This window comes from Lepidochelys olivacea, assembly GCF_965140295.1.
Source record: "Lepidochelys olivacea isolate rLepOli2 genome assembly, chromosome: 3".
NCBI classification, from domain to species: Eukaryota; Metazoa; Chordata; order Testudines; family Cheloniidae; genus Lepidochelys; species Lepidochelys olivacea.
The window spans coordinates 116,225,912-116,250,141 of record NC_140413.1 but is presented as its reverse complement, the minus strand read 5'-3'; the positions used below and the strand labels follow the sequence as shown (position 1 = coordinate 116,250,141).

Sequence of the window (24,230 nt, the reverse complement as noted above, 5' to 3'; positions counted from 1 at the left end):
TATACTTGTCTCAGGAAAATTGTCATATTTTTAATCAGATAAGTAAAACTGGAAAATAACCCTTGCTTTGCTTTGCCTGGGACCCCCCACGCTTCATTCCCTATCTACCTACCAGCTTTGCTAAAGGCTTCATAGCAGTTTCCCTACATCCAGCTAATCTTCAAGGAGAATAGAAGACTTAACCACAATGGAGTGAGGCGTGGGGTTAACAGCAGGTCTTGATGAAAGACCACTTAATTTTTGTCCCCCTTACAATTTTCACCTTCTAACACCACCCAACCCCACACCAGGACCACTCCTGTTCACCAGAGCTATTGAATTGTCCATCAGAAAGAAAAACCTTAGGCTTCTTTCTATGTTGTTGTCTGAATGCCTGCAACTGCAGTGCCATGTGACAGCAGTCCATATCAGAGTTCAAGTCCAATCACTGATGGGTCATTATCAGCTACAAGTGCAGTGAGACATGAGACCATCTTGTTTCCTTTTCCATTAGTTGATGGCATTGCACCTGTGCTGTTCCCTGTCCCTGAAAGAAAACAAGGGACCAAGTTGGACTTGAAGTTCATTCCCCATCATGGGAGCATATTCAGCTCTCTCTAGAGCACTTGAGTGGCCAAGCTTGATTCAGAATGACAGCTGAATCATGGGTAAAACCTGTATCCAAGGAGTCACATCTACAAAAATGAGATGCATAAAGCAAAAATCAAAAGGGAAGAGGGGCTGGGCCCTAGGTGTAGATTTTGAAGTTTTGGAATCAGTAAAGAAAAAAAAAAAAACAGGAGGAAGTCTTTCATGATAGCCTGGTATTTCTATATCTAGATATTTAATAGGTGCTAACTTTGAATATACCCAGACAATCACAAAAACCCAAAATTCCGGAACCATATAAGTTCATGTTTGTAAATGCTGGAGAAGAAAATTTGTGCTTAAATCCCTGCATTTAAATACATTTTTCTGCTGTTGCTGATCAGCACTTCTGAATTTACGATGAATGTGGATTTCATAGGGGTCAAGGATTATAGAAGAGTGGCTGGATCAAAAGAAATATCATTTGTAAACTCTTCCGTACCATTGAGGGCTTTGTTTTCTTTTTGGTGTTTGTTTACACAAAACATTTGTCTAATAATTTATTTGAGAAGAAAGGATCAATTATATATAGTAAGGGAGGATGAATGGGAATCAGTTTGCCTAAAATCGCTGTCTGTCCATCTCTTTATCTCTCTTTTCTCTCTGTGTCAATCAACTCTCTCTATCTTTTGTATTTATCTTTTTATCTACCACAGATAAACTGATTCAAATATACTTATTAATTTTGGGGCTTAGTGTATAGGCCAGAATAAGAACCAGCATTCTCTCATTTGTAAATAATCAGTAAACTGATGGAAACAATCAACTGATTCCCATCATTGTCAATTGGAACTTTTAAAGCTGGTAGGCATTTTAGGTCAATTAGGTCTTTGGGAAAGGTGGAGGTCTTCACTTTTAAAAAACAGATGTAATGTTTGCGTGAGGTACTGGATTAGCATTCCTGAAGAAAGTGATCTGCTGTTTATCCATGGAATATTAGTCACAGAGTAAATGCACAGGGCAACTGCAACTGGAGCTGGGTGAAATTTTTCAGACTTTTAGGTTTCAGAGTAGCAGCCGTGTTAGTCTGTATTTGCAAAAAGAAAAGGAGTACTTGTGGCACCTTAGCGACTAACCAATTTATTTGAGCATAAGCTTTCGTGAGCTACAGCTCACATGAAGTGTGAAGTGAGCTGTAGCTCACGAAAGCTTATGCTCAAATAAATTGGTTAGTCTCTAAGGTGCCACAAGTACTCTTTTTCTTTTTTCAGACTTCTAGTTTGTTCCATGAAAAAATGCAGTTCTGATTGACCCAAAACTATTCATGAATTTGACCCAGTTAATTTAATCTGGGAAACATTTTTCCGGGTCAGTTTCAGAAAACTATGTTTGTGTCATCTTTAGCCAGTGATTAGGGCACTTAGCTGGGAGATGCAGGTTTAAATCCCCACTTTGGAGCAACATTTGAACTTAGTGCTTTCCTAGCCCAGGTGAGCTGCCTAACCACCAAGCTATACCGCTCAAACTCTTCTGCTGAAGCTGTTCCACTTTATTAATTATAATTGGGTCAGGAGAGAGAGAAAGAGGCTATAACATGGTGATTAAAGGTTTTACCTGATGATAAGAGGTGTGGATTCAAATCTTCTCTCTGCCTGATTCAGAGGAGAGTTTTAAATTCACATCTACCTCCCAGGTGAGAGCTTTAATCAGCAGGCTATGGAGTTATTATCTTGTGTTCTCTGGCCAAATGGATAGTTAAGTAGTTATATAAAGCAAAACAGGAGAGTGTGAGTAGCCTATCCCAGAATAGCCAATAGCTTGGTGGTTAGGGCACTTACACAGTAGAAGAGGGTGCCTCAGTTTAAGTCTTTGCTCTCAGGAATGCTTAAATATGTATACAAAGTAGGGCATCTTCAGTAGGTGAGATTTCGAGTAACTTACCCCAGGATAGCTTGGAGGTTAGGCTGCTCAGGGGGAGATCAGAGTTCAAATCCCAACTCCAGAGTGGGGATTTGCAGCTGGGTCTCCCACACGCCAAGCCAGTTCCCTCATCACTAGCTAAAGGTTAAAAGGAATCTCTCTCTCTCTCTCACACTTTTCTGAAGCTGACTGGACTTTTCCAGTTTGCTGACAAATTCTAAACATTTTCAGAATGAAACTGAACCAAATATTGTCCCTAATGTTTTTGTTTGCTGGCTGAACTGAAAGATCAATTATTTGCCCAATTCTAACTGCAACCCTCTTCATTGCTGGCTTGTTAATGTGGCTTTCCTCTGAACTGAAGGGACATCCTGTAAGAGGGTGTCTCTAAGTCTATGCCAGTCCTGTTCCTCTGATTCTGCTAGCAAGATGCCAGTTGTGGTGGAGGTGTTTGCTTGGTTTGTTTTATGGAGACCTACCTGATACTGGCCAACAAACGAATAACTTCAAGTCACAGCTGAGCTAAATTCATGTAAACCAGCATCTTAGGAGTTGAAAGGCACTATACCATATTAATATGGACTGAGCCGGTGTCTCACACCTCGTTGTAACATAAAAGGTCCCTGTTATATAAAGTAATTGTTTCTTTTCTTCTTAATCAAAGCAGGGAGTTTTACAAGACAAGGAGGTATGTGAATTGGACCTGATATCCTCACACAGTCCAAGTGTCCAAGAATGGCTGTCCCAAGCACGAACAACCCGTTCCCAGCAGCAACAGAGCAGCCTCCAGCAACAGAAAGTTAGTACTTTGTACTTGCCACATGCTGACCTGCAGGTTTCATTTAACATCACAAACATGTTTCTTGGTAGGACTTTAGGCATTTACTGCCTGGGCAGTGTAGGGAACCAGAAATTTATAAGATTCTTCTGGTGTATGCTCTGTATTTACATACATCTCTTATTTAAACCCACTTTTGCCCATCAAATGGGTACAAATACCCTAGGGGTAGGCGTAGTATCTGAATAGATTGGAAATGATATAGCTAGTTTAGAACTTCTTCCTTAAATAATTGCACACTATTAGGGTGGCACATTGTCCTGTGAGGAAAAAATGACTTGTATAACTTAAATATCCAGGTCTAGTTCATAGCTGGTCCTTTGCAACGTTGTGCAAAGAATGGGGAGTATGCTAGATGCCTTTCCCCTACACACACAGTCTGTACAGGGGGCACTCAGAATCACAGTCCCTGCACTCTTCTAAAAACAGAATCTGCTCCTTCCAGCACACACAGTGCATATGGGGCCATGTTTCCATCTCTTCTACTCACAAGCCAGCCAAGCTACCTAGCTTCTGAGAAGGAGCCATGTTACACTATCTGTTTGTAGGGTTTTCTATAGCAACATAGGATCTAAGGCCCCAATGCAGCAAATTACTTAACTATGTGCTTTAATACTTTCCGAATCAGGGCCTAAAAGCTTTGTGCTAGCATGCTGCATTATCCTGCATACCTGAAACACTAAAGAGATTTTGCCCCCTGAGGCAGAGCTCTTCCTAGAGTTTGCACCACCCGTTGGTGAGGGCTGTGCCATAATGATGCAGTTGACCCTTCCCCGCTCCTCTCCCCATCAGAGGTAAGACGGAGCCAGCCAGACCAAATTAAAGATGACCTTGTGGTTATGGCACTGAATGGGGACCCAGGAGGTCTGTGTTCTGTTTCTGGCTCTGCCCACTATTTCCTATGTAAACTTGGGCAAGTCACTTAGTCTCACTGTGCCTCAGTTCCCCATCTGTACAGTGAGGATAATACTTACCTTACTTCACAGAGATGTTGTAAGGATACATTCATTAAGGTCCTGAAGCACTCCACTGCTGTCTTGATGGAGACAATAGACACCCTTGTGGTGTCAGTTTGGCATGACTGAGTCATAAGTAGCATATTCGTTTTTTGAGATTACTCACCTTAATAACAGTGAGGGGAAGGCTATGGACATCTATATCATTCTGGGAAGGCTGTGGGCATCTATACTCATTTCCTGAGCATTTATTTTGATGGCTGTCCTACTCTGATGGTTAAGAGAGGTAAAAACATGCATCGGATACGCTCTTCACAACCAGAAAAACAAACAAACTATTAACATAGCCATCTTTGTTCTCTGTTAGGAGCTGGAACAAGAGCTGGCAGAGCAGAAGAAGCTACTTCGTTCAGTAGCAAGCCACGGAGAAGAAATCCTAACCCAACATTCTGCTCCAGATGGCCGTCGAGCTAGGTGAGCTTCGATACATTTTTTTTTCAGTGGGGATCCCTAAGCCTTCACACTTTGGCCTCCTTGCTTCTGTCTGTTTCTTCCAACATCTTGTTCTCTAATTTTTGTTCTGTCTGTGTTTGTACAGAGCCTAGCACAATGGGGCCCTGATCCATGTCTGTGGCTCCTAGGTTCTGTGATAATACAAGTAAATAATAATACTATCCTAAACCACTGGGATCTGAAAGCATAATCTTATTAACAAATGAAGTGTCTATAACTTAATTTTCTCTGCATGAAGTTAATTAAGACTTTTATCTTTGGCACTTGGAACTTCTCTTGAATTTTGAGCCATAGGGTGAGATTCTCACCCTCACTCTGGACCATTTATGCCAGGCCTTGGTTCAGGCTGGGGGAGAATTCTCCCTGGTAATAACTGAAGAAGACAAATACAGCCTGCTTGAGGACTCCCACAAGACTTGGCATGGGAGCATGCAGCGGTGGGGCTGAGGAGGGTGGAGAGTCCTGAATTTCCATTTGCTGCAAAGCTGGCCATTAGTAGCTCTGGGGGTGGGGCAGGTAGGATGCCATAAATTAGAACAGCTCTCAGAGCTGCTTAAATAACCCTGGCTCCTGCAATATGCCAAAATCTGGAAGGCATAAAGGTGGTTCATAGGATAGCGGAGCAAAAGCTTTGATGCTCAATATTAGGGACTTTTACATTAAAACCAGTGCATGTGAATGACTCAGCAGGGGAAGAAGACCAGTTGCTCTCAGCAGTTTGTCTTCCTCATGCGTTAGTGTTTACAACAAGGAAGTGTAATAATTTAAAGTAAATTGAAAATCTCCCAAGTTTGGGGTTCAACCCAGTCCTGTAATAGTTGTGGAACAGTTGTTTTCCAAATAGCCACATTCACAGCTTTACCCCTGAACTTGGTTATAAAAGAAGGGGGAAAGTTGAACTTAACCTTTTGTTCACCAAGATTCAGGTAACATGTCTGACATGAGGAGAAGTAATGTAGGACACATGCGGAAAAATAGAGAGAGAGAGAGAGAGTTGATCCAAATTAGTAACTAGTAGTTTAAATAACTACAACTTCACATTCTCTGAAATAACAACTGATTTAGAATTTAAATTTGAATCTAATATATGTTTCATCAATTTGGGGGTTGTATGTGTTTCTATTAGCTTATATGAGTGTTTGCAGCTCCATACAGTTCATAAGAGTTGAACAGGTCTGGTTATATTTGAGTACTTATTTCTGTTCTAAATGTATCCTTCATATTACTGCTTTAAAGCACGACTAAAAGCTGTTCTTTTAAAAAAGCATTTATTTCAAAATTGAATTATGTGAAAAATCAAAACTGAAAGGGGCAAGAAACACCTTCAATTACAATACTTCCTGAGCTTAACTTATATTTTTTTGTCACAGTGAGAAGCCTGATGTGTTATCTCAGGAGTTAGGCTTGGAAGGTGAGAATCCATCAGCTGAAGATCAAATGAGAATGAAATGGGAAGGCTTGCACCAGGAATTCAGCACCAAACAGAGACTGCTGCAGAATGCTTTGGAACAGGAAAAGGCACAACCGGTAGCTGGTTTTAATGTTTCTGTGCACTCTTGTATGAAAAGCATGTAGCTGAGCACACAAAGTACAGTTTATGCACAGCAAATGCCTTATGTCGAATACAGTTTTTAAAAATAGTCAGTTCAACGAACATAAAGCAAAATTTTTTGTAAAATTTTACAAATTATCCAAAATTGGAAGTATTATTCGGCTTTATGAGTTTAAACTCATTGTGTGGGATCCTGGACCCATTCAGTTTATTGACCTCAATGAGGCCAGGATTTCACCCATGGAGTTTTACCGCAAGAGGTAAATGGTTCAAGACTTGCATAGATCGCAGATCACCTTCACTTTAGATGTAAGCAGAACCATCTGCCAACTATCCAAGGGTCTGACAGAGATTAAAACTCATTATTAGTTTATTTGTATTTTAGTATCCCCCTGAGGCCCCACTTAGGACTGGGGCCTTCCTGTGCGAGTTGCTGTACATATGGCAAGGGACAGGCTCTGTGTGAAAGAGCTTGCAGCCCAGTTTAAAGTGAAATGCAGCAAGTGTGTGCAACGAAGAGAGAATGAGGAAAGAAGAATGAGAACAACAGTGATGAAGGTGCATGTTTACCTAGACTCACTCTGGGCTTGACTCAGCTCACATAAAACCCAGTGAAAACTTTCCCACAGACCTTAATGGGAGCTGGATTGGGCCTTATGTGCAAATGTAGATGGTTTTTTTACTTAAAAATATGGTACAATATAAATAGAGTCGGCAATCCTCATTGCCCACTCATTTGTCCTGATTCATTTAAAAAAAAAAAAAAAAAGAGCACCCACTATTTTTTTCCCTCAGATGTTACGGCCCCGGGGCACCCACGGTGTCAGTGCCTATGCAAGGTAGACAAGAATTTGTCTAGCTTCAACTCCCAGCCATTGGATTGTGCTATACTTTTTCTCTTGTTAGGCACTGGCTTAGTGCTCTGTTCCAGAATGGTCTAGTAACTGTAGCTTTCCAACATATAAACAGTATTACTACTTCAGCATCTTTGGGTATAGTGTCTCATTGCTAAGTTTAGTTCAAGTGTACTGTTCATACATGCTGTGAACCTCCAGTGTGAGCAGCTTTATAACAGCGGTATATGTGTGACTTATTTAATGGTGTAGGGGCTCCTCAGCCGGTAGTAGTATCTATATTTTCGTATGAGAGATCCAGTGTACATCAGAACTACTCTAACCAATATTTCTCTTCTAACAGCTTTACAACAGACCAAACAGACTGATGTCTGGCCTACCCTTGTATAAAGGAGAAGGAAAGGCACAAGATAAATCATCAGTTGAATCTATATTGGTTGGTTTGAACCAGGCCTTTGAAGATGTTTCATCTAAGGTACAGTGGCATTATTTGTTTTTAAATACAATTTTATGCAGAGCTGCTGTACAGAGTGAACACTCCTCTAGTTCCCACTTGGCAGTGAGCTGCCCCTCCCTGAACACTGGAGAGCCAGTGGACATTAGTTCTCTGTATGGAAGCAGTATGAACTGACAGACTTTCCTATCACTTTCGCTCCTTTCACTCAGGCTGGAGGAGCAGAGAAGGAAAGCCTGCACTTGGAACAGAAGCTTTATGATAGCGTGTCAGCTACCTCTTCTTGGCTGGATGGTGTTGAAGAATGCTTATTTGTTGCTACAGCCCTGCTTCCAGAAGAGACAGAAACTTGCCTGTATAACCAGGAAGTAAGTATTTTTAGTTTTCCAATCAGGTTCTGTTTTGCTTTGTATCTTAGTGAGAAGTAAGACTCTAGAATAATAGTTTTGCATAACTGAATGCAACTGGAAAACTCCTTCCAGTTAAGACTTTGCCCTCATGAGGATAAGGGACTTCACAAAAGCAGACGTCAACAAATGTAGAGAATTGATAGGTAAGATGCTATGGGAAGGAAATCTAAGGGAAAAATGAGTTCAGGAGAGCTGGCAGCTCCTCAGAGACAGTATTACAGACACAACAGTAATCTATCCAGATGCGGAGGAGAAAGAGGAAGAACAGTAAGAGACCAGAATGACTGTATCAACAGCTCTTTAATGATCTAAAATCAGAAAGCAATAATACAAAAAGTAGAAAGAAGGACACATTGCTAAGGATGAGTACAAAAGAATAGCACAAGCATGTAGGGGCAAAATGAGTTGTACCTAGCAAGGGACATAAAAGGCAATAAGAAGATGTTCTAGAAATACCATAAGAGCAAGAGAAAGACAAAGGAGAGTGTAAGTCCAATACTTAGCGGGGAAGGAGAGTTAATAACAGATGACACAAAAAAGGCTGAAGTATTTAATGCCTATTGTTTTTCAGTCTTCATTGAAATGATTAACACAAATAATATTAACAACAAGGGGAAAGCAACACAAGCCAGAAGAGGGTAAGAACAGGTTAAAGAACATTTAGATTGACTAGATGTATTCAAGTTGGTGGTGCCTGGTGACATTACCCCTGTGTACTTAAGGAAGAGCCCAAGCAATCTTGGAACCATTGAGAACTCATAGAAGATGCATGAGGTCTCAGAGGGCTGGAGAAAGGCAAAGAGAGTACATATGTTTAAAAAAGGGGGAGAAGGAGGACCTGGGAAATTATAGACAAGTCAGCCTAACTTTAGTATCTGGAAAGATATTGGAACAAACTATTAAGCAATCAATGTGTAAGCTTCTAGAGGATAATAGGGTGATAAGCATTAACCAACATGGATTTATCAAGAACAACTCATGCCAAACCAACCTTTTATTGTTACTAAAAAGATTTCCTGGGCTTTTAGGCATGGTTTTAAAGTCTATTGTGAATGAAGGGGTGGTAGTTACAGCAATACAGTAGGTCTGCTTGTTAGTGTCTAATTCCAAAAATTGTTCTGTTCCATAAAAACTCCAGTCTCTTGCCAAAGATATCAAAGAGATGTCAGAAGAAATGGATAAGAACAAGAATTTGTTTTCTCAAGCATTTCCCGAGAACAGTGATAACAGGGATGTTATAGAGGACACTTTGGACTGTCTACTAGGGAGACTGACCATGCTGGAGTCAGTAGTAAACCAGAGGTGCCATCAGATGAAAGAGAGACTTCAGCAAATACTCACATTCCAGGTAGGTTGCCAAGGAATTCTCTAGACCCTCCCCTATGTCGCATTATCTGTTGAAAGTTTTGGGGGGTTATTAGGTAATAGAATAAACGGGTAAATTTCCACATACAAGTGGAGTTTTAAGACAGGATTTCAATAGTGACTAGAGATGTTAAGTGCCTCAATTTTTTGGTGTCCAACTTGTCACACCTTAAATAAACCTGACGGTCAGAAAGCGTTGAGTACGCTCACTGTGGTGTCCATCTCAAGTTGAGTATCCAAAAATGGAAGCCTCCCCAAATCAATAGTCCCTTAAAAATTTGGGCCAAAGTTCCAACTCACGTTATTGTTAGCAGAATAGTTGTACATATAGTTCCCTGTGTGCTACCGTGAATGTTCATCCAATAATGCATGGCACATGTGTTTGGTATTACAATAACCAGCATCCTTTGACTACTATACTTAAAGGGGGAAAGAGCAACTATAGCTTTCAGATTTCTAAGGTACAAACAGCATACTGCTTTGTTGATAAGGTGGGATACAGTGCAAAATATATACCAAACATTAGCCTTGTTTTGATATCTACCTTCTCAACTTTGTTAACACCATCCCATTATCCTTTAACAGCTCCTACCTCAAGTGACCTCCAGTATTAAAAACTCTGTGTACATAATACCCTCACCCTTTATTCGCCTAGAAACTTTTGCAAACATCAGGGGGTTACTGCCATCTTCTCCCCTTTTCCTGCCACATAAAGCCTACACTGCCAGTCACTTCAGGAAGTTTCTTACAACTTCCTGAAGTGACTGGCAGTGTAGGCTTTATGTGGAACTTCCATCAACTGCTGTAAAATTGGTATATCCAATGCTGTCTGTCTGTCTTTAGATCAGAATCCCAAACTGAATGAGTATTTTTAAAGGATTTTCATAAAATTCAAGAGTGAAGTAAATACAGTATCTATTTTAGTCACATATGCCTCTGTTGTCTCATCTTTATCTTTATTCTACATATATTTGGAACTCTTCTCAACACACAGCCTGTTGTGTTTCTTTGTTTTAAACTCTAAAACCAATAGAGATGGTTTGCTCTGGCACAAATGAAACAAACACTAGCAACAAGTGTTAGGTGTAAAACGCCTAACTGTGGTAGAGAAAAGAGATCATAAGTGTATATTGTTGCAGTACCATAGGTACTATTGTATAAGAAGTCATCATATGAAAATAGGTTTCAGAGTAACAGCCGTGTTAGTCTGTATTCGCAAAAAGAAAAGGAGTACTTGTGGCACCTTAGAGACTAACCAATTTATTTGAGCATGAGCCCACGGTATGCATCCAATGAAGTGAGCTGTAGCTCACGAAAGCTCATGCTCAAATAAATTGGTTAGTCTCTAAGGTGCCTCAAGTACTCCTTTTCTTCATATGAAAATAAAAATAAATCACCATTATTTTCTGCCTTTGCTAGGTGTCTTTGAAAATGTAGTGATGTTGCTCATACTTTCCAGTATTGTCAGCATACGTGGGATAAATATGTGAACAGAGAAGAAAGCACTAACAGTTGATTGAGGATAGTTCTGAAAAACAGCAAACAGATTAAAATGTAATTCTGCTCTGACAAATGACTCTGAAAATGGCAATATTGGGTTCCATGTTTGTTGTGTCCTGCTGACTTCCGTGTTAGATTTGCTCAGTTTACAGGCAAAAAGATCTTTTTCTATGAAAAAAAATAAGAAGCTTGTTAGCTAAAATGAGCGATTAGAAGCATTTGAGCTGTATTTTATTCATTTTTGTTAAATAAGGCATTCTTAGAGGAAGTATGAATTCATGTTGTCAAATTGGAATGGAAGGGCCCACATGGTTTCTTTTTCTCTGAACATTACACTTGCATAATAGTTATTTCACCTTTTTTTGGAGTTGTCAACAATGTCCCGTGGTTTTAAAGCACTTTGTACATGTAACATCTAATTCAATACACAATAGATTGTATGCATTCATGTGAATTATTCCCACTTTGAATACATACAAGTAACGTACCATGTTCTGAAAATTTAATCCATTATGTCAACAAGTGATGTACTCTCGTTTGGGAATAGACTAATGTTTAATTGATGTGAGTCATGATTGGCTATAATTTTTCTTTTTTAAAACTTCACTTGAACTTTATTGTCTCTTACAGAATGATCTAAAGCTACTGTTTACATCATTGGCTGATCACAAATACATAGTTCTGCAGAAACAAGCAGAGGCAGCTGAGCGACCTGAAACAGAACAAATGCAGGTATTATCAAATATCTATTAAGAACAAGAAGAGCAGTGTGAGTATGGTGAATACAGAAAGATTTTCTGCTTGAGACTGAAATAGTCTCTGTAGGACAAGAACCAGGTGTGTGGGAGAGGAGGATGTTTATGGTGTGTACATTGTGTGTGAAAATAAAATATGTGCATGTCCAAGAATGTACTTCTGACTTCTGAAAAATATTAAAAACTTCTAAAATAGAAGGGGCATGGAATACAGACACAGAAAACCCAGGCGGCTAAGGAGATTCATATAGATAGCGCCCAAAAGTGTGGTCATTTCAGTACAGGCAATTAGAAGGATAAGTCCTTGACCTACATCTCTTCAGTATACTTTGTCTTGCTGGTGCCTGATTAAAAACAAGTGGCATGTTTTGGTGCTCTGAGGTGTTTATATCCTGACCTCCACATTCTGTGTTTTTCAGACTGAGGAAAATGTGCTCTAGCAGGAAATGTGCACTGAATAATTAATCTCAACCTAGATATCTTTTGTCCCATGTTTTTGTTATTCCTGGTATTGAAAACAAACTTTGGTGAATGCAGTGTGCATCAAAGGCTACTTTCTGGCTTTTTTGTGATAGGAAACAGGTGGGAGCAGAGATGTAGTAACAAAGTGATTTGCTCGGGTACTACAGTGATGAGTACCTATATGTGAAACTAAATAAACAGACAGATTCTGGCAGGCACTCTGTCTGTGTTGGAGAAACCTAAACATAATGACTCAAAGTTCTTCAAAGTGTGGTTTTTGAAAAACTCATTGGGTTCTTGCTCCACCATCTGTTGCTTGATGCCAGCAGGTGGGTAGGGGTTAGACATTAGAAATCACACAACCTTACAGTGCAGGGAGTGTTTAGGTCTGTATTCTGACAGACTCATGCATGGTGTGCTGCATAGTTCCCGGTACCCCTTCCTCCTTAGCTTAACTACCCAAAAAGGGCAGTCAGAATTTAGTTCCCAATATATAGAACACAAGGAGGGAAACAAGTAGGCAAGGAAACAGGCTGAAATAGTATATTAGCTCAGCTGATAAACCATAGACCTTTTAATTTCTAATTTCATAGGGTCATGGATTCTAGCCCTGCACTGAATAAGTATAGTTTTAGGGCCCAATTCTGAAATCAGTAGAACTGCTCACATCCATAAGTGTTTGTAGGATTAGGTCCTAAAACTACACTCACTCAGTGTTACGAGAGGTCAAAGGGACTATGCATGTGAAATATTAATCACTTGTATAAATGGTTTCAGGAGAGAGGCCTTAAAAAAGAAGGCTGGCTTTATGGTTAAGGTACTATACTGGGTCTCAGGAGATCTGCTTGCTATTCCTGGCTCTGCCACAGACATTCTCTATGATCTTCAGCAGACATCTGGGGTGAGATTTCAAAAGGCATTGGCCTCACTGCTTCCGCTGAAGTCACTGGTAAAACTTTCATTTACTTCAGTGAGAGAAGTTAGGCCATCACTGACAGTCTTGTAAATCCAACCCTTAGTCACTCGGTTCCCCATCTACAAAAGGGGGCTAAGTATGCATTCTTACCTGACAGCAGTGTTGGGACTCATAATGAGGACAATGGCCAAGCGCTTATCTTCTTCAGTGTTGCAACATCAGGGCCATTGTGAAGATAAATTGTTTGTAAGGTTCTCCAATGCCATTGTGATGAGTGATAGAGGAAAGCTTAATTTTAAAATGTGTTTAAATTACCAAACACACCTTGCGTGTTTCTAATATAAACAGTATATATTACTAATCAGTAGTACAGAACTAGAATCCAATTTTGTTTAAACAATTCAAGTATAACATTCAATGTATGTGATATAAAAGTGCCATGCTACAGTAAACCTTTAATCAAAAAATTATCTTGAATGTCTGTCTCTGCTTCCTGTGCTGTATTTCTTCAGGTTATTCAGTTTCCAGGGTTCTCAGTGAAACACGATGAGTACAAAATTCACTATTAAAAAAATGGGGACAGATTAATACTTCATATCTAAAACAGTTCAAGTAAATGGTAATACTGTAGTACAGGTAAAAGATTGTTCTTAGACCTTCTAGCTAAATGTTGCAATTCCTTGATACAGGCTATCCTACAGGCAGAAGATGGTCTGAAGGAATTAGATGCTGGAATCAGCAAATTAAAGAAGCGTGGGGACAAGCTACAGATTGACCAGCCTTCCATGCAAGAGCTATCTAAGCTCCAGGTATAGTTCCCTTCCAAAGAAAGGTACATTATAATAACTACCTACTGATATTGAGGATATCTGTAAACTGCCCTTATCTTTATTGTACATAGGGCAATTTACAAAAATATGTCTCAAAGCACTTCACTGTGTATAAAAGAGATTTATAATTTTCTCCATAACATCCTCCTTGTCCTTGTATTTAACACTTTTGTAGCATCACTGACCTCGATCCTGCAAATCCCTACATGCTTAACTTCCAGCTTATGTGCAGTCCCATTGGCCGCTCAGGTGAACAAAGTTAAGCATGTGCACGTTTGCTGTATATTGGCCTCTGTCCTTTCCAGAGCTCTATGGCCTCTATTATGTTCTATCTGAATTTAATTATTTCAAAGAGATATGTATCTATTTTCTGTAACCTGTGTGTATCTTTACTGTTTATACAGTCTTGTCAACTAAAACTTGATGAACTAATGCAGCTTGCAGGACTATATATTAAGTATTCTTCAAAATAGCTATGCAGGGATAGCATATTCTAGAACTCGATTAGCTCTTCACTTGCAGGATCCTTTTGGGTGGGGAGATGAGGACAAAGACCTAGAAATCAGCAGGACTAACTCAGTGAAGTTAATATAACTATCATTAAAATGAGGTGATAGTAAATCTGAAGCAAAGGAAACAGCTAAACTAAACCTGGAGATTTATTAGCTCAACAAAACAGCCATAGAGTCACAAAACAAAAGACAGACTTTAATTGCTCATGTCCATGTACACTGAGATCTAGTTAGAGCCTGTGGTTCTTTAGCCTTCAGGAAGGTGAGAAATCAGTCTTTTTCCTCCAGTCATCCTGCCTGGGTACCTATGAACTACCCACTTTGACTTTTTTCTCTTATAGGAGCCTCTCCCAGCATGCATCCCTGCTAATTGTCCCTTTAACTCTGGGAGAGACCGCCATCTGCAGCCTTAGGGTAGTCATTTTGCCTCTCAGTACTTCAGACCGCAACTCTTTGGTTTCTAGCTCCTCTTATAGTTGTGGAGCAGAAAGGGGTCATTTTAAATTGTTGGACATCAATTTTATTTTTAAAAATACTACAAAATAATTAGTCCAGAGAAACAATAAACCAGCTTCTATTAGTTGTTTCTCTTACTGCCAACTCATGGAGGTTTTCCTTGGGTTGCTTTCTTACTGAGTCATCTCTGTTGTTCTTAGCTGTCTGTGCTAGTTACATGTAAAGATGGACAGGATGAGTTGTGGAGTGGTTGCTTTTTGTGGCCGTAGGAATGCAGGGAATAGCCATAGTGCGCACAAATCTTCTCTGCCAGGCAGCATTTGGTTACAGCACTTATGCCAGTTCTGCATTGGCCAGGAAGGTGCTCTCTCCATAGGGAAAATTCTAGGGGTCCTTTTCTGCTGATTGAAAGGGCTTGTCTTCACATACAGTGGAGCACCACTGTAGCGCTTCAGCGAAGACACGCCTTTTCCCGTCAGCATAGATAATCCCACCTCCCTGAGAGGCGGTAGCTATGGCAATGGGAGAAACTCTCCCATCGACCCTGTGCTGTCCACATGGGGGGTTCTGTCAGTATGACTGTGTTGCTCAGGGGTGTGGAGTTTTCACACCCCAATCGACATAGCTATACTAGTATAGGTCTGTAGTGTAGACCAGGCCTAAGGCCCCTTTACACTGCTAGAGCAGTGTAAATGGGTCTTGGTGTAATTGAGAATGAAGCCTAATGTTTCTGGGTGTGTCCTGGGTGTGTCCTTTCTCCAACTGCTCTCCTACTTAAGCAAGACCACTTCAGTTAACTTCATTCTTAAACACAGAATCTCAAGAGTGATGCAGTTCTCACCTGTTTTTCTCTTTAAACATTGAGCTGTTAATTTGCCAGTGAGTTAAGTGTGTCTTCAACGTGTGTTTACGCCCTCTTCAGGTTCCCAACTCAGATACTTAGGCCAGGACTACACTCCAGACCTATGTCAGTATAATTATGTCACTCAAGGGTGTGAAAAATCCACACCCCTGAATGACATGTTATACTGACCTTCCCCCCCACCCCCGTGTAGATAGCGCTATATCAGCAGGAGAGCTTCTCCCGCCAACATAGCTAGTGCCTCTCGGAGAGGTGGATTAACTCTCCCATTGGCGTAGTAGCATCTTCACTGAAGCACTATGGCGGCACAGAGAAGACTAGTTCTAATTATGGTGGCATAGTTTGAATATAGTGAGCACATTCAGTGTGTTGGCTTAAAAGTAATGTGTTCAGTAAAAGTGTGCATGAAATGAGGAATTCTGTTGTTGCTTGTCTCCCCCAAGGACATGTATGATGAACTGATGATGATCATTGGATCCAGACGCAGTGGGCTGAACCAGAATCTGGCCCTCCAGGGTCAGTATGAACGAGCTTTGCAGGACCTGGCTGACCTGATAGAAACTGGCCAAGAAAAGATGGCAGGTGACCAGAAAATTATTGTTGCTTCCACGAAGGAAGTCCAAATGCTACTAGACAAACACAAGGTAAAAACAACATGTGCATTTAAAAAAAACTGTTTATTTGAAGGCTAAGTAAAACTCTTATCTTGCACTCCACTAACTTCTGGCCATTCTATAGCCAGCCTTCACACCTGGAGAGGCATCAGGAATTTTGATGGTGATTTACTGCTGGTTTAGGATACATTGCAGTATTTTTTAACTAAATGGTGTTGAGTGTACCACCAGTGACTAGCTTGGATTTTTTGGCAAGTACTCTTGCAGTAAGTAAATTCCATATATGATGGTAGCCACTTTCTCACTCATCCTAGTTTATTCTGACTTTGAATAACAATGCTTTTGTGCTGGCTAGCAAATATGGAGAACTTGGGAATCTCTCTGGAATGCGTCATTGTACTCAGTATTATCCTATTGCTTGAAAGCAACCTATTGTCAGGAATGCACTGCAAACTTTAGAAAGAGAAAAGTAGCTTGATTTGTACACTGGTTAATTTTGTTTTCTTTAGGTAAGGTTTTGGTTTCCTACTAGCTTCCACAAACACAGGAAGATGTGGCTGCTTTGTACAACAAAACTTCTTACATTATTAGACCCAAATTCTTCTCTGATTATACATAATTGAAACCAGCTATGTCTCACAGGGTGTAAGTTAGGGCAGAATTTGTAGTTTAAAGATTAACTCTTTTTCTCCAGTGTTAATGAGCTTTTGTGTGGCGATTGGTGGGGAGCGAAGCTTAGCTAATTGTATGTCTCCCGATACTTATATGGCCTCCATCACAATAGTGTCGGAGCACCTTTGAGTTTGGCAATTTTTTTTATGGTGACTTGAGTCTAACTGATACACTCTGATCTTTTTTTTTTTTTTTTTTTCTGGAATCCTTTCAGGAATATTTCCAGGGTCTGGAATCTCACATGATCCTGACAGAAACGCTGTTTAGAAAGATAAGCAGTTTTGCCCTCCTGAGGGAAACCCAGTCACATACGAAACAGATGGCACAAGCATCCGCTGTGTTAAAACAGGCTCACAAGCGGGGTGTTGAGCTGGAATACATTCTAGAGGTGAGGGGTTTCTCTGTTTTCTACTTCCTCTGTAATGATGCACTACTAGGGGTGCATCCCACCTGTACCTGCAGAGGGAGGGCAGTGTTTGTGAACCTTGGTCCCACTTGTCATATTTCCCTATGTTGGAATGGAGGATTATGCACAATCTCTGATGCTCACATATTGTGAAGCAATGAGAGCATCAGGTTCAGCAGCCAAACCATATTGTTAGTAGTATAGCATTTTCAAAGTTAAATGGACTTGACCCGTCAAGGAGGAGAAAATGTCATTTTCCAAGCAGAAGCCAGGTCTACGATTTGGATCACATGACTAAAAGCTGATCCTGAGTGTCTTTGACAAAGTTAACATTATATTATATATACACTGTGCATTTCCTTTGGAGCTGGAGAAATGCGGTTAGAGAAATTTACATAAAGGATGTAAATAATATTTTAAAATTTAGTTGTAAATAAAAACCTAGAAGTCAAAGGCAGTATTCACCATATACATGTATAAATTATTCGTGCAGACCTGGACACGCCTGGACAAGGACTATCAGGAATTGACCAGAGAGCTGGAGGCTGTTGAAAGTAGCATCCCTAGTGTTGGTTTGGTAGAGGAGACAGAAGAAAGGCTTACAGACCGGATCACGCTTTATCAGGTCAGTGGCAGCATGGGATTTTCAAACATGATGTACTTTTTGATCATCCATCATAAATCTCTTAACCATGGTAAAAGCTAGTAGTTTATGTCTGGTATTTCTACTAAATCCTACATTCTTGGTCTCATTTTATAGAAAGGTCTATTGATTTATTCTCTCTTGGCTTGTCTACACTACCACCGGATCGGCAGGCAGCAATCAATCCAGCGGGGGGTCGATTTATAGCGTCTAGTATAAATCGAAAAAAAACCCTGAAAAGTCATTTTTAATTAGAAATCCAATTTTTTTCATTTAGAAAATGTATTAATTGAGTGTTTCAGCAATTTTGAATCTTTTTCAACATTTTTTTAAGTCGAGAACTTCGTAAAAACTGACCTTTTCCTGTGAACAGTGTGTTTCTACAAATTGATATTTTTTATGGGAAAACATCTCAGAAAATTCCCAACCATCTCCACCAATGAGCGGTTCAGTCTTCTATTCTTTCCCCCACAGCTCCATTATTTTTCCAGTCCTAACCTGCCAAGTTTATTGTGTTTCCCTACACAGTACAGGCTATTGGCTTTTGTACAGGTTAATAGGAAATCTTGAGCAATGGCCTGTTTGTTATTTTTTCTGATGCTGGGGTCAGTTTGTGTGTGTTAATAGACCAGCCACTAATTTATTTTGTTGTCTTCTGTTTTCCTGACTTCTTTCATAGTTCAGAGTAAAATAATCCACATTACATAATGTGAAATACCAGCATACAAATCAGACTAATGAGCAGCTGTGTCACCCTTGCCTTGCAACGTTGGGTACCTTACAATGCCTTGCTGAAGTAGCTCCCACCTGGGCCACTCACAAACAGGCTTCCAGTCACACTTGGGTTACACTTTGGCTCTCCCCAGCCTTGGTTATGCTGCAGGATGACCCCAACATACATACATAACATTTAAGTCCATTATTCCTTAAAGGGAGTAATATGCCATTTTACTCTCTCAAATAGTTATTCAGACGCTTCCATTTAAACACACTGGATTAAATAAAACAGAAAACAAGTTTATTAACTACAGAGAGAGAGAGATTTTAAGTGAGTACAAGTAATGAGGCATAAAACTGAGAAATAGCTCCAAGAAAATAAAGTTCAGACATTTACTAATACCTAACTTGACAAACTATATCAGGTTCAAGCAAAGTATCTCACCACATGGTTTCAGCCATTTTACTGACCAAACCATGTAGGTCACAACCCCTCCCACAGAGTCCAACAAATGCTTCTCTTGTTGCTCCAGGTGCAGTGAATGCAATGGGAAGGGGAAAGAGAGAGGGGTCTCTTGGAGTGTTTGTCCCTCCTTTTTATAGTTTCAGTCTCTCTCTTGAAAAACAATTCCTGCTGGGCCCTACCTAGGACACAAAGGGTCTTTGGAAGAATATTCCCTGCTGGCTTTTTCTCACCTCTTAGAGCTTTCTTTGTTTCCTTTCCTGCCTGATGACTCTATTTACTGCTTAAATGCAAATTAAGCAGAGCACACATTCCTTTATTTAGGGCAGACCTGTTTGCCAACCTCAGTTTGCGAAGGACTGTGGTGTTTGGAACATATGTTAATAACATCATGTAGGGAAATCTTATAACTCTACAAACAATGTTGCCACACACATTTTATCAGGACAGTACTGACCAGCAAATTATGCGTTTTCAAATGATACCCTACAAAGCATACCATGTACAAAAATTATTACAGTAGTATGCAGGATGAACATGGGGGTATATTCTGTCATACCCAGGCTCTCCTGTTGCCAAATATTTTTCTCTCTCTCTTTTTTTTTTTTAATGACCACATTCTCAGATTTCCCATCTCATGCTATTTAAGTTTGAAGTTTGCTATGAAAACTGTATGGCTGCCTTAGAATTTTTCAGGTTGCTCCCTGAGAATAAATGCTTTTGCAGGGACGGAGTGAAAATGGAAATTTTTTTTTTATCCTTCACTTTTCAGAGTAAATCCTTAAGATATCACTACCAGCTTTTCAAAGAGCAGATTATTTAAATGGCTCGATTTTCCATGTTTTCTTTTGACATGTCCAGGGTAGTATTGATAGGCACTCTGCCACCTGATTACATTAGAATTTGTCAGCATGAAAGAGAAAATAGAAATAGTCATGGAAATAAACTCATTGCAGGTGCCATTAGTAAGTATCAAACACCCCATGTCATGTTTGGTTACAGCATAATTTTTAAATGAGAAGGCATGATGCTTGAATTTATGCAGATGTATGAACATTTATGCAAACTTGCAATTCCTGTATTTTGTTAGCTGTTTGTTGGCAGGTAAATTAATCTCTTTCCTTCTCTCATATATCTATTATCAATCATTCCTTTCTGTATCTGAACCCATGTGTACAATTCTGTGCCCTCTGCCATTCTCTCCCTGTTGGACCTCAGGCACGTGAATGAACATACAGTCTTAGCTTCCTGTTGTAACACCATGACCTCTGGTGGTCCAATTCTCTCTTCTTTAACCTTCGCATGGCAGCATTCTTTCTCTTCCAAAAAGCGTCTGAATTAAGAAAGTCCTTGAAACAGGGAGGGAGTTTGCTATACCTCCAGCAAAAGGAAAATGGGGCATTGAGAAGCTACCGATCTGACTGTCTTTCCTGTCCTCTGTCATTACAGCGCCTGAAATCTAGCCTGACTGAATACCAGCCCAAGCTTTACCAGGTGTTGGATGATGGGAAGAGACTACTTTTTGCTATCAGCTGTTCAACTCTAGAAAGTCAACTGAACCAGTTAGGAGAGCACTGGTTAAACAACACCAGCAAAGTGACCAAGGAACTGCACAGACTGGAGACTATACTAAAGCACTGGACAAGGTAGTGCTAATGAAACTGAGGGATTGAGTGTCTGATCCTGTGCCATTAAAATCAAGGAGAGTTATGTTTTCAAAAACTCTTAGTTTATTTTTTAAAAACCACAGCAAATTAATATTAAAGTTGCACTTCCCAAACTTCCTACCTCTGCCCCCATATAGTGCCAACTGACTCTCTTCTCTGCATAAGAACTCTCAAAATTGTGTACCATATTATAATTTAATACATACCAATACATGTTTCTGATACTAAATGGGCTGATATGTCACTATAGTAATCTTTGCTTTTTCTGAGAGCTCTAACTCCATGATCTGTATGAACATTGTTGTATATGGAGGCACTCAAGCTCTGGGTCTAATGACCCTGGGCTAATTGGCTGGCTAATCGTCTTTCTCATCACAAACCACCATATCTCTTGGCATAATCAGCAATCTCTTAAAGAGAGACCATTATGGAATTATAGAACCCTGCCATTAAGATGTTGTGCATCTAACGGTGACATTTTGTGCCATTCACATTTGGTAGAATCAGCCCAGTGAAGAGTAGGGAAAGTTTGCCTCAGTATGTAGTTTGTCAAACCAGGAAAATATTCATAACTTTTGTAATTTGACTTTTATTCAGTAACTATCGGTCCTGGTTACCAGATCTCTGGTAGGGGAATCTGACAAAATAAGTTTCATCTGTCATCTTGCTTCTGGATGGAGGGTGGGGATTGCTAGAAAGTGGGGAAGTAGAAAGTACATTTCTGTAGCTGCATTTAACAGTTCTAATTTTAGGACATGACAATTAACCAAAAAGAATTTGAGCTGAGCCCCAGTTCTCTCCTACCAACTTTCATGACCGTATGATGTTTTTGAGGATTTTTAGAAGGGGAAGGAGATGTTCTTTGTAAAATCGTGCTTCCAGTGGAGATCCTCATTTATTGAGAGACTACACTAGAGACAAGGGTTGGCAGTGACAGTGTTTTTATCATTAACATCCCCACAGATATCAGAGTGAATCAGTTGAGCTGATTAATTGGTTACAATCGGCAAAGGACCAGCTGAAGTTGTGGACTCAGCAGTCAGTGACAGTCCCTCAAGAACTTGAAAAGGTGCGAGATCATCTGAATGCTTTTCTGGTAAGTCAGTTTAGGAACCTTAGGCACCTTTTCATCTCTTATTGCAAACAAATGGTCCCACTCTCATAAGGTTTATGCATATGTCATCAGCAAAACGTTGCACATGAAAAAATGTTCTCCTTGTCTGTGTGTGTAGACCGGCTGTACAATACCATGCTTGCTTTTTAAAACCCCCCTCAAATATCTGAATGTTAAACACTGTTAAATACAGAATGTCTGAGCAAAGTTACTAGAAAGTGCCCTTCATACTTCGTAACACCTATTGTATGTAGTGATTGTAGGCCTTGCTGGTTTTTATTCGGGTACAAAGATTTTGTACTTTTAATTAAAACAACAAAAAAAGAAATTTTAAGTCGTTTATATTTTCACCTAGACAAAAATGTAAGAGGCTACTGAATCCAATACATATTTTAAAAGATATTGTTTCTTTTTGAGTAGAGGAATAAAGTTAGCTCTATTTGGTTAATATAACATATTTATCTCTGTGAAATTATGATCCTTTTACAGAAATTTTCAAAAGAGGTTGATGCCAAATCATCCCAGAAATCTTCTGTTTTAAGCACTGGGAACCAGCTCCTTCGGCTGAAGAAAGTGGATACAGCAGCATTGCGTGCAGGACTGTCTCAGATCGACAGCCAGTGGATAGAGTTACTTACACAAATTCCAGTAGTACAAGAAAAACTGCATCAGGTAGGGGAGAAGTTTACTGCTACTACAGCCTTTGATGTTCAGAGAAATATAGTGACTGAATTAAAAGCTTTTGCATTTGAAATATTTAAAGTGCAGCTGGGTGGCACAATGGATCAATAACATTGCCTTTTACTTAAGTTTTAAATTGTGACCAATTCAAGTTAAAATGTATTCTCCTCGTCATCTTTCTCATCACAAACCACCATATCTCTTGGCATAATCGGCAATCTCTTAAAGAGAGACCATGATTCCCCTCCAACCTCCTACACTTGGGCTGGGATAGAAGTTTTTACTAATGTGCAGTGGCAGAGTTCTGTGGCAAAACTTACACAATGTGTACCCCACCCTGTGTCTGACTCTAGTCAGTGCTAGGCGTCCTTTGCTTTCACAAACCCCAAGTGCAGTTGTAGTATTACATTTTATTTTACAAACTGAAGCAAAAAGCCTGAAGTGTTTTTAAACATATATATTTCTATATTTTTATTAGAACTTTATTACATGCATTTGCAAGAAACAGGGAGAGTCACTTTTGCATTTTAGCCTTTTCGTAGCCTGTGGTCAGAAATGTCAGGTTAGGAGGGGTTTGTTTGTTAAGGGCTGTTGCTTGCCATATATATATATATGCATTTGATTATGCCAAAATTGCATGGGCAGAGTTCAACTCTAGGAAAAACAAAAACAAGTATAGTAAAAGCTGATGCAGGCCTCATAGGGGAAACTGGATGTTTGAAGTAGGAAGTTTTACTTTAAAACTTTTTCTTTGTTAACTTCAGTACTGTTGCACAGGGTATAATGGTCTCAGTGAAGAAGTTTTCTTCTATTATTTTCATTGATAGGTAAGGTATTATGGGTTCAAGCAGGTATAATTTTCACTATATAATGAGGAATACTGCTAGAACTGGTAATAGTGTACACACTGGAAAAAAGGAAAAAAAGTTTTAATTGTGCCCACTGTGTTAGATGACTGGTCATATGTGAAAAATAGTACCATATTGTAGCCTTCTGAAACTTCTCCTAATGCAGGTTATATACTTTTCTTTTTCTTAAGAAATAAAGAAGCAATCTAATAAAGAGCTATAAGCTGCCATCAGGGAGAATAATTTTCTTGTCCTTTTAAAAGAAAAGAAGAACTAAATTTAAGTTAAAAATGCTGCACCAAAAGCTGAAAATGACTTGTTTTTTAAGTAAAACAGCTCAGTTGCTTATCAAGGAAAGGAATCCAGTCTCCAAAATCCATTGAGAAATCAGCTGCCATAGGAGGAGGGCACAGAAGAGGGGAATCATTGCAGCAGACTTGCTCATCAGCCATTAACAAATAAAGAAGAGGGTAGAAGATATTGTCCGGGGACCCATGTATTTCTAGTACAATGAGGAATTAGTGTAGTTAGAGCTGATAATTGACAGGTTATTAAAATTCAGTAGTGGTATCTTCATAGGCTCATCCAGATGCCTACCTAAAGTGACAAATGGAAGTAAATCCAAAATTGCTTACCACTAGTGACTGTTTTAAAAAATATTACTTAAAATATGATTCTTTGCT

General features: G+C 39.6%; 1 protein-coding gene across 1 annotated transcript in view; it reads left to right on the top strand.

Moving 5' to 3' along the window:
- The window catches only part of SYNE1 (spectrin repeat containing nuclear envelope protein 1), a 503,778-nt gene that overhangs the window by 377,734 nt on the left and 101,814 nt on the right, over window positions 1-24,230 (top strand). The window contains exons 98-111 of the mRNA XM_084624934.1: window positions 3,155-3,286; window positions 4,649-4,755; window positions 6,165-6,321; window positions 7,544-7,675; window positions 7,867-8,022; window positions 9,203-9,412; window positions 11,560-11,661; window positions 13,752-13,871; window positions 16,166-16,366; window positions 17,223-17,396; window positions 17,908-18,039; window positions 20,687-20,883; window positions 21,868-22,000; window positions 22,508-22,690. Of these exons, the coding sequence (XP_084481060.1) occupies window positions 3,155-3,286; window positions 4,649-4,755; window positions 6,165-6,321; window positions 7,544-7,675; window positions 7,867-8,022; window positions 9,203-9,412; window positions 11,560-11,661; window positions 13,752-13,871; window positions 16,166-16,366; window positions 17,223-17,396; window positions 17,908-18,039; window positions 20,687-20,883; window positions 21,868-22,000; window positions 22,508-22,690 (2,136 nt within the window). The remainder of the gene's footprint in view (window positions 1-3,154; window positions 3,287-4,648; window positions 4,756-6,164; window positions 6,322-7,543; window positions 7,676-7,866; window positions 8,023-9,202; window positions 9,413-11,559; window positions 11,662-13,751; window positions 13,872-16,165; window positions 16,367-17,222; window positions 17,397-17,907; window positions 18,040-20,686; window positions 20,884-21,867; window positions 22,001-22,507; window positions 22,691-24,230) is intronic.